Source organism: Phalaenopsis equestris, unplaced genomic scaffold, assembly GCF_001263595.1.
Source record: "Phalaenopsis equestris unplaced genomic scaffold, ASM126359v1 Scaffold234206, whole genome shotgun sequence".
Taxonomy (NCBI): Eukaryota; Viridiplantae; Streptophyta; class Magnoliopsida; order Asparagales; family Orchidaceae; genus Phalaenopsis; species Phalaenopsis equestris.
In genome coordinates, this window is record NW_018252127.1 from 102784 (window position 1) to 116586 (window position 13803).

Genomic DNA, 13803 nt, shown 5'->3' on the forward strand with positions numbered 1-13803 from the left:
TAATGACAATGAGGGTGACACATAAAAAGCAAACTCCTCGTACCACTTGTTCTTGTACTCCAGGATGAAAGCAATCAGGTATAATATAAAGCAAGAATTGTTGCCGCAACAAAGTAGCCCCCAAAAGAGACAAATTAAAGCAATGGAAGTGGGCATGCACATGGCAGCTCTATACTAGCAAATGATGACGATTAAAGAAAAAGGAATAATGGCCAAGAAAAGATTCAAATACCCCAGAATCTGTTCAATTATTCCTCTTCTAGCCCGGCTAACTTCTCTTGTAATTCAAAGCTTATCCAAGAACCAAAATATTACCCAGCCATTCTTTCCTAGCATTCAGTTTAATATAACCTAATGCCTCTCTGCATTGAGTTGCACTGAGTCTCCACTCCTTTTTTGCCTTAACCAACGTAAGGGCAAGAGAAATACAAGAAAGAGGATAACAGGAAGGAGAAAGGGACAGAAGGAGAACAGGAGGGAGGAAGGGACAGCAAGTCGCCAAATACAGCATAGTAGGAAGAGGAAAGAGAATAAGAGTCAGAGAAAAATGTAATAAAATAAAACTAAAAAATTCAAAAAGGGCTAAAATGCTTCTTTCAACATCCAGGTCCAAAAGAATCAAATATCTTCAAAAGAATAAAAAATCTGTAGTTCAAGGCTGCACAAAAAATTTAAGATAAATAAAAAAAAATGAAATATGAGAATATTTTTTTCCTTCTATGATAATTAAACTATAAATACGGATAACATCACAGTCCTTTGAGGCATTTAACATGATTAAACGTACAAATTTTAAAATAAACTCTCCATTTCCCTTGAAACTTTCCAAGATTTCAAATTGAACAAAATCTTTTCTCCACAAAAACCTATCTCTTGCTACAAGAAATAAAAATTTATTTGAATCAGGCAACCAGTGAAACCATCAACCAAAGTACCATTTGAGTTTCCACACATAAAAAATCTTCAACACATCTCCAGCATTCTTAATCAAGATATTGATATCCCTTGACCATCAATCGCATCTGTACAACCTCTTTGCTCGATGTCTATCACATTTTTAAACCACATGCTCCATCCCTGGCACTAGAATGTATTGTTTCAATATTTAGCCATCAAATAGGGTCATCTCAACCATGTCATCACAGCAAAATATCAGTTAAGAAGACATTCATATCTGATCGGTTTCCTTGTCTCCTTCTAAATCTCTATTGGGAAAAAAATGACCAAAAAGGAGAAATGTGCAGTAAGAAAATCTTTATTATCAAATAAAAAGTAAAAAATCTGCTTTTTGAAAAAAAAAAAACAATGGACTTGAAAATCCTTTTTGGCTGATTGTTTAAGAATACTTTTTGATCTACTTTATTTTCCTCTCAAAATTTTTTGAGCTCTATTTTTTTGCCAACAAGATGGAAGAATAAGAGATAAGCAATTTGGTGATCTACATTTTTTTTTTAGAAGTATAGATCTCAAATCAATCATAAGCGGAGGAGCTCTCATAATCCACCATGAGCTCCTTTGATCTCTTATCAATGACCTTAGATTTGTATAATAAAATGGAAATTTTAGGTACATGTCACAAATGTAGCAATCTACATGCTTATGCCACAGATTATGTGAAGACTACCAAGTTAGGGAAAGGGTAGCAAAATATGAAGGCAATTTTTATAAATTAATTTCAGTTAAAAGTCTGCTAACTGAGAACCTTCATTGAAAAAAAAAAAGACTTTGCATATCAGAGACCAAATTGAAGGTGCTTTTAAAAATTTATTTGGCATGTATGATACCCAAAATTGTTAAAAAGATAAAACCAAAATTTTTTCCTCAATTTCACACACACACGTGCAAGCACATAGACACATCAAATTTTAAATGGACAAATAAACGGCTGTGAAAAATTGGCAGCTCTGTTAACTTCTATATATAAATAACTTAGCATCTCACTTTATCCTGCAACCATCAGCTACAAGCAAGCATAAGTCTAATAGAGAGCAGGCCGTGGGAAGGGTAGCAGAGAAAGAAAATCCAAGGTTTGAAGATAAAAACCTAATTTTTCAGTTCTTCTTTGAATAGGGTTTAGGTTTGGGTTGATAAGCATAAAAGCTTGGACGAGGAAAACCTTTCAAAGTAAATATGTCATATTGAGATCAATTGAGTTGTACTTATATTATTGAATCAGGAATTTATTTAAATTAATTTGCCTAGGCCGTTTATTAAAATTAAGATTTTGAGATGATAAAAGTAAGGAAATCCATTTCGAGTAAAATCTATCATTGGTGGTCAGATATTAGATCTCAAATATAGGTGATAAAGTTTGTGTAGGCCTGATGTTTGTAAATTGCCATAACTACATTTAACCTTTATGTTTATTCTTGTAGGGTATTTGGCAAGAAGGGGTAATCAAGAAGTCTAATACATTGCAAATGATCGCCTGTTAAAAAAAATTACCTGTAATTTTCATATTGTGCAAATCTTATGGCCTACTATGCATATTCAAAATTCATATGTTGCTTCGCCAATTGCATCTCTATTTCAAAATTACAAGTCAAACAAATTTATCATGACATGCGCATAAAATGTTAAGCACATTTTAAATGCATATGATATTGATGATAAAACAAAAAAAATTATGAAAGGTCGTATTATACATGATAAATTGCAGATTATCACAACATATGCAAAGTTACAAACATTCTTTTGCAATGAGTCACAATGTGGGTTAGAAGAGCATTCTCAACTCTCGATAACCACCATTTTGGAATAACCTAACATTCATCATGGAGTCCTTAGACAACTGCTATGTTAGAAAGTGTCCTACCATAATCAATTGTGATAACGGGATAAGTAGCTAGGTGACAATTATAATGATATATAAATGTGTCAAAATTTAGATAGATATTATATCATGCTTCTAAGACAGAAAAATAAGAATGAGAATAGAAAATTAAAGTAAATATGTTTTTGGATACATATATCTAACAAGCATTTTGAATTGAATGATTGGACACTAGACAGTTGGATTTCATTTTCATACAAACATTCATATTTATTACTTATAATTACTCCTTTAATTATTTAATTATCAAAGCACATCTTGAATTAAGGTTTACTGCACTAACAAGTTATGTCTATAGTACTGATGTAAGTTTAAATGATCAGCAACTCCACTATTTTTTCCTTACATTTTGAGCTCAGTATTAAAGTTGTTTAACCCATTGAACTATATAGCTCATTGGTTATTACTATAATCATTATTTAAGGTAAGAAAAAAGGTTAGTTGAGTCATAGTAAAATGAATAATTTTTTTCCTTCGTGTTATGATTTGATTCATAGCTTTTAGTGTACCAAAAAGAGCAAGAATATTTGTGATGCATTAGGAAGATAATTGGTATGTGTTATTTACCTGTGATGTTTATTAGAAATATTATAAAAATTTTCATAAATGTAATTGTGCGCACTTCCATATAAATGATCTAGCTAGACCTATTAGATTATGAAAGAGTAGTGTATGTCATGTGGCAGTCTACACAAACTAGTTTTAACCCACTTAACTCAAGTAATAATAGCCCGGATGGGTGATGGTAGAACATGTGTCTAATAGAAATGTCCACCTCTAATAAATGTCATGCTTCGTTAAAAAAGAAAAATGTCCTAAATATGTCCAGCACATGCATATAATGCATCATATAAATAAATGAAATGGCAAATTAATGTTCTTCTAAAAACTTGGGAAGTAATATTGACAATAACTACAATCTTGTGCATGATAGTAGACCAAATTTTAAAACATCCTTAAGTTAAACCTAAGATATTCATGAAATACTTTATGGGAAACGAAACTCATCTGAGGATGCATGGAATGTAACAACAAAATGATTGATTGTTCCTGTAGTTTAAGCTTAACTAAAAAAGAAGGTAAAATAAGTAAATATAGAAAAAATAAAGTTCATATTATAGTAAGTTTCTCGCCCTCGCCTCAACACAATTATGTCCAAGTAAACCAAAAGACAACTTTAACACTAGAATGGAAAATAGAACATAACATTATAAATAAAATAATCCTTTTTCTTTTTCTTAAAGGTAGTCAACAATTATCAATATGCCAATAATATATTTAATTTCCAATAAAATATCACCACATCATCTAAAGTCTTTAAATATAAGCTCTTCTAAAAAACACAATTTAGAAAATAAGCAATGCATTTAGATGATGAAAGAGCAGGGAAAAAAAATAACTTGTAATAATTTTCCATAATTTACATTTGAAGCTACAAAATTCGCCACACATCATTGACTTGCTAGAAAGACGTATCCTTACAATCTAATATCAAGCTAAGGATCCATAAAGACAGTAAGAAAAAATGTAAATCCCATCATCTCAAGCCATGAAATATAAAATAAAACAAAAAATATATATCTATAAAAACATTTAATACATCATATCATTCTAGGAAAATATATACTATGTTCAGATCATACAAATTACTTTGTTTTAGATGTTAACAAATGAAATACCAACCTCTGCTTCCGCTTTAGATTTCTCTTGACGCAGTTTCTCATCAATTAGAGCCTTCTCCTTCCTCTTCGCTTCCTCAAGTGTTGCATCATCTCTAATTCTTCTTTCTTCAATTTGTGATCTTTGTTCGTGATTCCTTTGTAGGATGGACAAGTGATTATCAAGTATTTCAGCTCTGCAATAGCGGCAAGTGTTAATGCATGTTTTTCAAGGATATAAAAAAATAATCACAGAAAGCTACAACACTATCTCATGACATGGGATAGGGTGCCTCCACCTAAGGAAGAAAAAAACTAAACAAAAAATAGATGACTCGAAACAAATCATTAAAAAAACGTTCAATCAACAAGAGGAATGAAACACCTATTTTATTGTTCAACATAAGCAACAATGCCAAGGAGTTGGGAAGTCATATGCATGCCTTGCATGTGGCACTACTAAAAAAGAAATACAAAATGAATCATACATACATTTCCAAAAGTTCACAATCTTGAAGGCAGTTATTTTGTTTTATTTCGATACTCCAAAGCATCTCAACCCTCAAAGAAAAGTGGCACAACAACATGTCATCCCATTAGACATTCATGCCAAGATTATCTAAGTGGTGGCTGTTAAAATCAAGGATTAAAAATGTGTGATCGAGCATTCAGTCATTTTCTTGTCCGCAAAATAAGGTGTGAGCCTAAAGTCACTTTGAGGTGTAAGCCTCAATCTAAAAAAGTTGTGTGAATGTATAATTATTACACAAATTTCAAAATGTTAATTAAGAATTAACATATTAAAATTCTAACAGAATAAAAAAATAAAACATCAGAGCAATCATCAGACATGATCACCACTCAAGTCTGCTCCAAAATCATCAGAGCCTCCAAATATCTATACAGACATGTGTACCTCTCTAGCACTTTCAAGAGGCATCTATCAACTACCTTTGCATCATCAATACCATCCTCCATATTTATTATGTATTACTCCATAGGCCCAATGATACCTTTATATGAAACTTGTTGCAAATAAAATAATTAATCTGTCACTAGGCCAGCTTCCATAACAAAAACTAGCATTCACTCTATTGTGAAATTACTATGTAAAATGCTTTCATGTCATCATCTTCATATATGCATGGATCTCCGCATTCATTGCCTGAGATATTTTGGCATGCTCTACAACATTCGTGTGAGAGCCAGAAAGGCACTTTCCCAATCATGCAACACCTAACAATCTTCTATCAATAATTGTAATTTATATAAATATAAATTTTATCATTCCCTCAAATGTCGACTAGTTATGCCTCTCAATGGAGGTTTTCTCATTTCCTCTAACCATTCCCATAAAATCCTAAACTATTAAATCTCGTTCAAAAAAGTTTGAGCAAAACAATATTCAAAGAACAAAAAGCATAAATAAATTTTTTTAAAAAAATAGATTTAGCCACTTAGAAAAGGTAAAAAAAAATAGGATTTCGTTTGTTCACAATTTTTTTAAGAAATCTTGATAAAGGAGTGGGGTAGTGGCGTCAGCGGCAATAAAGATCAAAAGCCACAGATAGGATAGAGAAGACCAGCAGCGAGGTCATTTCTACAAAGAACATGAGGTTTATGTTAAGTGGAACTCGGTATTTCAGGTTTTTTTTTAAAAAAAAAAGAAGCCTACACCTCAGACAAAAAAAAAAGAGCTAAGGCATGTCTCAGTCTGGATGAGGTGTACCAAGGCGTGTCTCAACATGAGTGAGGTGTATGTAAGCCACAACCAAGCACATGAGGTGTAAGCTTTCTTGTTTATCTCCTCAAAAAAGTATTGAGGCATGTTTCGTATCACACAATTTTAACCAATATAGTCACATCTAATCAAAATCCCAAAAACAAAAATTATTCAATATTAAAACCATGATTTTTTTTCAAAATCGAAATAGTTTACTAATCAATTGTCAGTTTTGTATGAAAGTTATTTTGGACATTGATTGAACCAATCATAGAATTATTAGCTCGTGTTTGAACCAATCAAACCCAACAATTTTGTCCAATTTTTAAAAACATGATTCATTAGCTCTACTTTCGACAAACTCAAGTTGGTTAGTGGATCATTTATCATGACATAAATTATAAAAAATTTATTGGAGTTAATTATGTGCTCATTATATTATTTTTATCTAGACATTCTCTTTCTAAAATTTAAATCATTGAATTTTAGGCTCTCTGTCTTCAATAATAATTTTGCATGAACTTGGCTATTTCAATTTGGCTTGAGAAATTTTATTTAATTATTTATTTTGTAATCGTTGTACACCTTTCACACTTAAGGAAATGTCATTCAAAATTACAATTTCTATTAAAATAAAATAATAGCACGTCTAGTTGTATATCATTTTAATATAGTTTCAACTAAAATATAAAGTTTCTTACTCTTATTCTTATCCTGTCACCTTCCATTATTATATTTTTAACATTGTGAGAGGGTTTGCACAATTTGTTTGCTTTGCATTAGTTTTATTTTAATGTGCCTTGCAACTGCATAAGTCAGAGACGTGCACGTGTTGGAAACATTTCCCGAACACGTCCCTGGCTTATGGAATTACACGACACAATGTCAGACACTTATTGAACACAGACACTCACCGACACTCCATTGACATGCATTTTAAATTATTTAATTAAAAATTATAAAAAATTTAAACATCTATGGTATATTTGTTATAAGTAAAAAAAACTTATTTTTTTATTTAAAGGTTAAATGTATATATTCATCCAAATTATTTTCTCATACGAGCTAGAGCGGTGCAGCTATCGCTTGTTTGGGCTGGTATTTCTCGTCATGGGCATCTTAATATTTGAAAGATAATGCTATTAAATTTATCTTTTATTCGTATTACTCTTAATATTTTATTTAATTACTTTAAGTGTGTGTATTAATAATTTTATTATAATGGCATGTCTAATATGTGTCTATGTCCCATTTTTTTTTGCAATACTAGTATCTGTGCCTATGTCCATATCTGTCAAATATAGCTTATATATAGCTCATGAAAGATCAAATTAAAAAATTCCCTAGAATTCTCTTAAAAGTAATAAAAAACTAAATCTTCTAATAATCCTAGCATCGAATGGTAGGAATTAACTTTTATTTTCCAAAATTTCCCACAATTTAGACCTTGAAAAGAATTAAAGAGGCCACAATGCATTCCATGAAAATCCCGTATGCCAAGGGTCCTAGAATTGTAGCAAAAAAATATTTTCTTTTGTGTCTTCAACTTGAAGCAATCAACCACTAACTTTTGAGGTTCTGAGACTAGCACTTAGCGACTACTTTCTGAGGTTTTGAGACTATAGCAATCAATGACTTTCAAAAAAGTTCCAAGAATCAAAAAAGTTCCAAGGTTTTGAGACTATATTCAATTTGATTGGTGCTCATTTGGTTGGTAAATAAGGAGTTATGTGGGACTTAAAAAAAGCGAGTGGTATATAGGGACTTACAGAATCTAATGGAGAAATCAGCAATTTGATTGGAGATCGTTTGGGTTGATAAATAGAGATATATGGGGGTAATAGCACAATGGATAAAGATAAATTAAAGGCAAAAAATTTTAGACTTTGAATAGATAATTTTTCCTTTGGAGGACGAGAGAAATTCCATAACTAAGATTTGAGATGTTAGAAAACTAATGGAAGAATCCAAGGAAATTTGGATCAATGACTAAGAATTTTTTTTATTTTTTTTATTTGTTTGGCTACTCACAATAAGAAATTATCTCATAATATTCAAGTTTTGGATTGTGTATCTTGACACATTAATGAGGAGTTAGTCACAAGGAGTTGTATGGAATGTGGTAGAATGTATAGGAGAGAATAAAGGAGGTTAGAGGTGTCTTGGGGTTAAAGTGTCAGGTTTTAGAGTTAGTGAAGCCTATCTTGGATGAGAGGAAATAGACAACTATAGACTCACCAAACCACTCACCAAAGCAAAGAATAGAGTCGCCACCCCACCTAATACAAAATTTCCACATATAAAAAATAATTTTATTCAATGATCTGAAGCATATAAAGCAAGAGCTTATTTACAGGCCCTTTTCAAGCCTATGGCCCTACCTATGCATGTTTGTAAAGCAATATGAGCCAATAAACTACTAATACATGGATGATGACTTGTCTTAATATAAGAAAAGGAAAGAAACAAAGAGTTATAATTAAGAAGCTTCCATAAATAGGAAACTTTGGTCAAACTTAGATAGGTAGAGTGGACTTAAAAGCAAGCAATCTTTAACGAACTTCACTTATTTGGTGTGACCGACCTTCCCATCGAAAGACCTAAAATTTAAATTTCTTAAAAATTCTCCATTGAATATAGAGGGAGAACGGGTCAATCGTGCACTTGCTTGGAAATTTGTGCATGATAATGAATCCAAATCTTGACACAGTGCTTTGGTTGTGATATCATCCTTAAACTTTGTGTTGGTGTTGCATCAACTACACTGGGCCTCAAAAAAACACTGCTCTTTAGGGTTAAAGTATGGGCATTCCTCAAGTTCTGGGGCAAGCTTGTCCATGTCTACTTAGATCATCCATGCACCCTCAGAATTGATTTTTTTTTTTCAACTGACAATGAATCCAAGAGGCAGGCCTGTTGCGGGAAGAGCTCTTTTGAAATGATGGGTAAAAGTCAAAATAAGTCAATAAGGTATAGTGGCTCTTGAGGAGCAAAAAGCTCTAAGTTACATTCACCTATCCCTTAGATAAATCTTTACATTAATGCTTTAAAATACGTGTATAAAAATAACTCCCCAGTCAAGGATACATATAATGCATAAATTTTTTAACCTTGAAATATTATATTGAAGCATAATGAATTCAACTTAGTCACTAAGACGGTTAAAATCTATAAACATCAACTATGATGATAGGATGCATGCCTTAGGCTTGCTCTCATCATTGCATGGAAGCAAAAATGGCATCATAAAGACTATCAGCAGTTTATATAGGTCATCCATCATGATGCTCCATATTGTTAGAGACGTCATCCTAAGTTATGAATACTAGGTAAGCAATATCAAGTTACATCGTTATCTATTTTAAATAAAAATGTTAGGATCAAGTTTCAAAATAAAGGCAAAATAAAGGAAAGGAAAACAAAATCACATGATATGAACTAATAATCAAATCACAACAGAAACAAATATCAAGATCAACTGACTAAATGATATCCACATAAGTATGCAGAAAGAAGCATGAAAAAAGTCAAAAGCCAAGAGAAAAGACAATATACAACGATGAAAGACAGTAAGGATGCACTAATACTCAATATGGATAGTCCAATAAAAACATATATATTGAACTCATGTGTTTCTTTACATTCTTTCCCCAAAAAAAAAGTAATGAAAAACTACAGTAGAGACAATTATGGCAATGTGTTCAATGGTAATGATGAGCCCTTTAATGCTATGTGCTTTAGAAATGGGAAAACCAAGACAACAAATTAAAATGTCTAGAAACCGGTAATATTAGACACTTCCCTAACTTGAGGAGAAACTTGATCTCCTTCAAATATTAAGCAGCAAAAAACTTTTATGCCTTATTGATTATAAACCCTTGAATATTATGGGTGCTAGAAATGTGCCAACCAAGATAACAAATAAAAATGCTTAGAAACTAACAACATCAGGCACTTCCTAACCTGAGAAGAAGCTTGATCTCCCTAAAATAACTAGCTGCAAAAAGATGTTATGCCACTTTCAATGTTAATTCTTGGAAAATTATGAAAGGTAACTGATACCGGAATCGGTGTGGAAATAATGTGAGGAGAAACACAACACAACCACTAGTAGATTTATAGAACCCATAAATTGAAATTACAACGGAAAAACAAATAACAAAGGGAAATACTAGGGAATACACTATAGATGGCGCCGGTTTGGACCTCCGGGGTGGTGGCAAGGAGGTTGCTAGCACGCTGGAAGGGGAGAGAACTAAGACAATTGCCGTCCCTAGGTGGCAGCAGAAGGCCGACGATGAAGGGGAGGTTGGAGCACTGGGTAAAGGAAGAGGAAGGATATAGAAAGAATAACACCACCTCAAAACCAAGATATAGTCGGAGCACTACTTGAAACCCTAGGACACATCCCGTAGAGGGAGAAAGAGATGTTAAAGGTTATCCCAAAAAATTCACAAAAAAATGTGAACGCTAAACATTAATAAAAGCAAATATATATTTCTAGATAATTAGGACTAGCCACTCATTTCAAAAAGAGGCAGCACTCCCAATACGAGAGGATTGGCCGGCCCTCAATAACCATAGGCTGAATTGGTCGAGTTAAATAAGATGCCTCGCGTCAGTCTCCCAGGGTTAGGGGAGCTTCGACCTCATCTGTTGAAACTTATATCTCTTCATAGTATGAAGTCAAATCCGCTAAGTTAAAGGAAGAGGAAATGTTTTAATTCCCCAATAAGTCAATCCCATAGCCATTGTCATTTGGCTTGTTGAGGATCCTAAAAGGTTCATTTGCTCTGGGTTCGAGTTTCCCAAAAAATCCCATGGGAAACCTCACTTTCTTCAATCGGATCCACACTCGATCTCCTTCATAAAAATTCACATTCTTCATGGTTTTATTAGCTTGCACCTGGTAATTATGGTTCTGCTTGGTGAACTCTCTCTACCTACTCATGTAGCCTTTGAATCTCCTACACTCTAGCCTCAACATCCACACCAACCTCCGTAGTATGAAGTAGTATTAACTCTTAAGTGGGGTGGGTTGGTTGTACCCATAGACATCTTAAAGGGAGTATATCTTGTAGTCTGGCACGAGGACCTATTGTAAGCAAATTTAGCTTGGCGTAGAATCAAATCTCATTGTTTGATGTTCTTTCCTATAAAGTACCTCAGGAGATTCCCAAAACTACTGTTCAACATCTTTGTCTAACCATCTATCTGTGGGTGAGTGGCTGAGTTGAACTGAAGCTTAAGTTTCTCCCATAACCCAAACAACAATAGAAAATTCAAATATTATTATTGAATTCAAAATAAGGAAGTACAAGCTCACAAACAAAAGTAGAAATAGCAAAAGATATGACACAGACACTCTAACTAGGATGCATCTTGGGGTGGTGGAGGTGATCGATGAGAGTTTGGTCCTCCGGAGAGGTAGCAAGGGTGTGGGAAGGACTAGATGGCATGGCGACAACAAAAGTATTGGGGTAACCCCACAAAGGGGAGGAGCAAAGTTGCAAGAACAACAAGTGTGGTTGCTATGCTGGGCCGGGGCAACAAGAAAGAAGGTGTTGGACATTGGGGAAGTGGTTGGGAGGGGTTGTAAGGCTGCAACAGTAGGGGAGGAGGACAACGGCAACAAAGGGGAGTAGTTGTGTCAACGATAGCAAGTTGGAATAAAAGGAACAGGTTGTTGGACGGTCGGAACTGCAAATAGGTGTTGTTCATGGTAGCGGTAGTGAGGGGAATGATGTTGGCAGCGAAGAGGGATGCAAAGGACTGCATGACAACAATAGTACGGGGCGGGGCAACGAGTACAATGGCTGGAATTAAAAAACTGCTGTGAAAAACAGCAACGACTGATGTTCTGGGACAGCTGCAGCAATGAAGGACGGTCAGGATCAACGTGGACAGGATGCAGAAAGAGATAGGAAAAATAATCACCACTTCGAGAGAGCTATACGGTCGAAGAACCACTCAAACCCTCAAATACAGCCCTCAAAGGATGAAGACAAACGTCGGCTATTTCGACAGAAACTCGCCAAAAATCAAAACCTAAAATGCCAAGAACACAAATATATAACTCTAGGATAGCTAGGAGTGGGCCCCTCTATTTAAAAGAAGATGTACTTCATGTTGGAAGAGCCAACTGGCTCTCCCCGAGCCTAGACCGAATAGATCCAGCAATCTCTGCATTCGGCTTCGCTCCAGAAACACGAGATGCGACACAGTTCTGCCTATTGGACGCCCGCTTCAGTCCTCACAAGTAGCTCAAGAATTTGACATCCCTATCTGATGTAATGGTCATTCGTATCTAATGCGGTCTCAATATCTCCCAAAATTACAAAGTCAGCTACATGTAATGCATCCAGTGTCCTGTGGCAAAATACAAAATAAGACATCTTCAAAACCTGTCAACCACCATTATCACTCCATCCTTATTCTGCAATGTCCTAGAAAGACCCACAACGAAATCTATACTAACAACCAACGATGGAGCCTCTGTTATTGTTAATGGGGAATATAGCTCTATATTCTACCCCCTAATTTTTGTCAGATAATAAACTCTACACTGTTTGGCATACCTCTTTACATCCTTCGTCAATATAGGCCAGAAAAAATATTCCCACACAAGTGCCAGGGTCTTGTCTCTGCCAAAATGACATGCTAATCTCCACTTGTGACTTTATTGTATGATGAACTCTCTCAATGAACATCAAGAAACACACAAAATATTCAGATGGAACAAATAGCCATCAAATCTGAGGTACTATCCTGTTGGTTGTCCTGACACTGATCCAAATCACCCTAAAGTCCTCATCTGCCACATAAAGTTCTTTCACCACCTCAAATACCACAACTCTAGCCTGCATATAAGTGATTAGTAAGTGTGACGACTCAAGGCATCTGCTACTCGATTATGATTCCCTACCTTGTACTTGAGCACAAACTAAAATGAACTCAAAAACTCTGCCTAGGAAGCATGTCTGCCCATTAGCTTGTTGTGGCTATTCATAAACTACAGAGCTTCATGATCCATGAATAAGGTAAACTCACTAGTCAACAAATAGCGACTCCACTGACTAAAAGCTCTCACAATAATAAATAACACCTAATCAAATGTGGAATATTTCCTCTTGAAGTATAACTCCTCTTCTCATTGAATAATTTTATGGGATGCACTCCCTAGCTCAACACAACTCCAATCCCAACAGTAGAATCATCACATTCTACCTTGAAAAACTGAATGAAATCTAGTAGGGCTAACATTGGGACCTAAGTCAGCTTCTTTTTCAGGATGTCAAAGCTGGATTGAGCGGCCTCTGTCCACTGAAACTTCTTTCATTTTAAGAGTATTGTCAAGGGAGTTGTGATGGTGTTGAAGCTTATGATAAATTTCCTATTAAAGGATGCCAGCCCAAAAAACTGCCTCAACTCTATAAAGGAATATAGGAGTGTCCAACACACAATAGCCTCTATCTTCATAAAGTCCATTTGAATGCTTGCGTCAGTTACAATATAGCCCAAAAAAATACATTTGTCAGCATAAAGTGCCACTTCCTAAGGTGAGCATATAGCTTCTCCAACCGAAGAGC

General features: G+C 34.4%; 1 protein-coding gene across 3 annotated transcripts in view; it reads right to left on the reverse strand.

The window, feature by feature from the left end:
- The window catches only part of LOC110038866 (protein GLE1), a 48608-nt gene that overhangs the window by 24940 nt on the left and 9865 nt on the right, over positions 1 to 13803 (reverse strand). For all 3 annotated transcript variants that reach the window (XM_020743786.1, XM_020743787.1, XM_020743785.1), the window contains exon 7: positions 4517 to 4688. In XM_020743786.1, coding sequence (XP_020599445.1) covers positions 4517 to 4688 — 172 coding nt within the window. The remainder of the gene's footprint in view (positions 1 to 4516; positions 4689 to 13803) is intronic.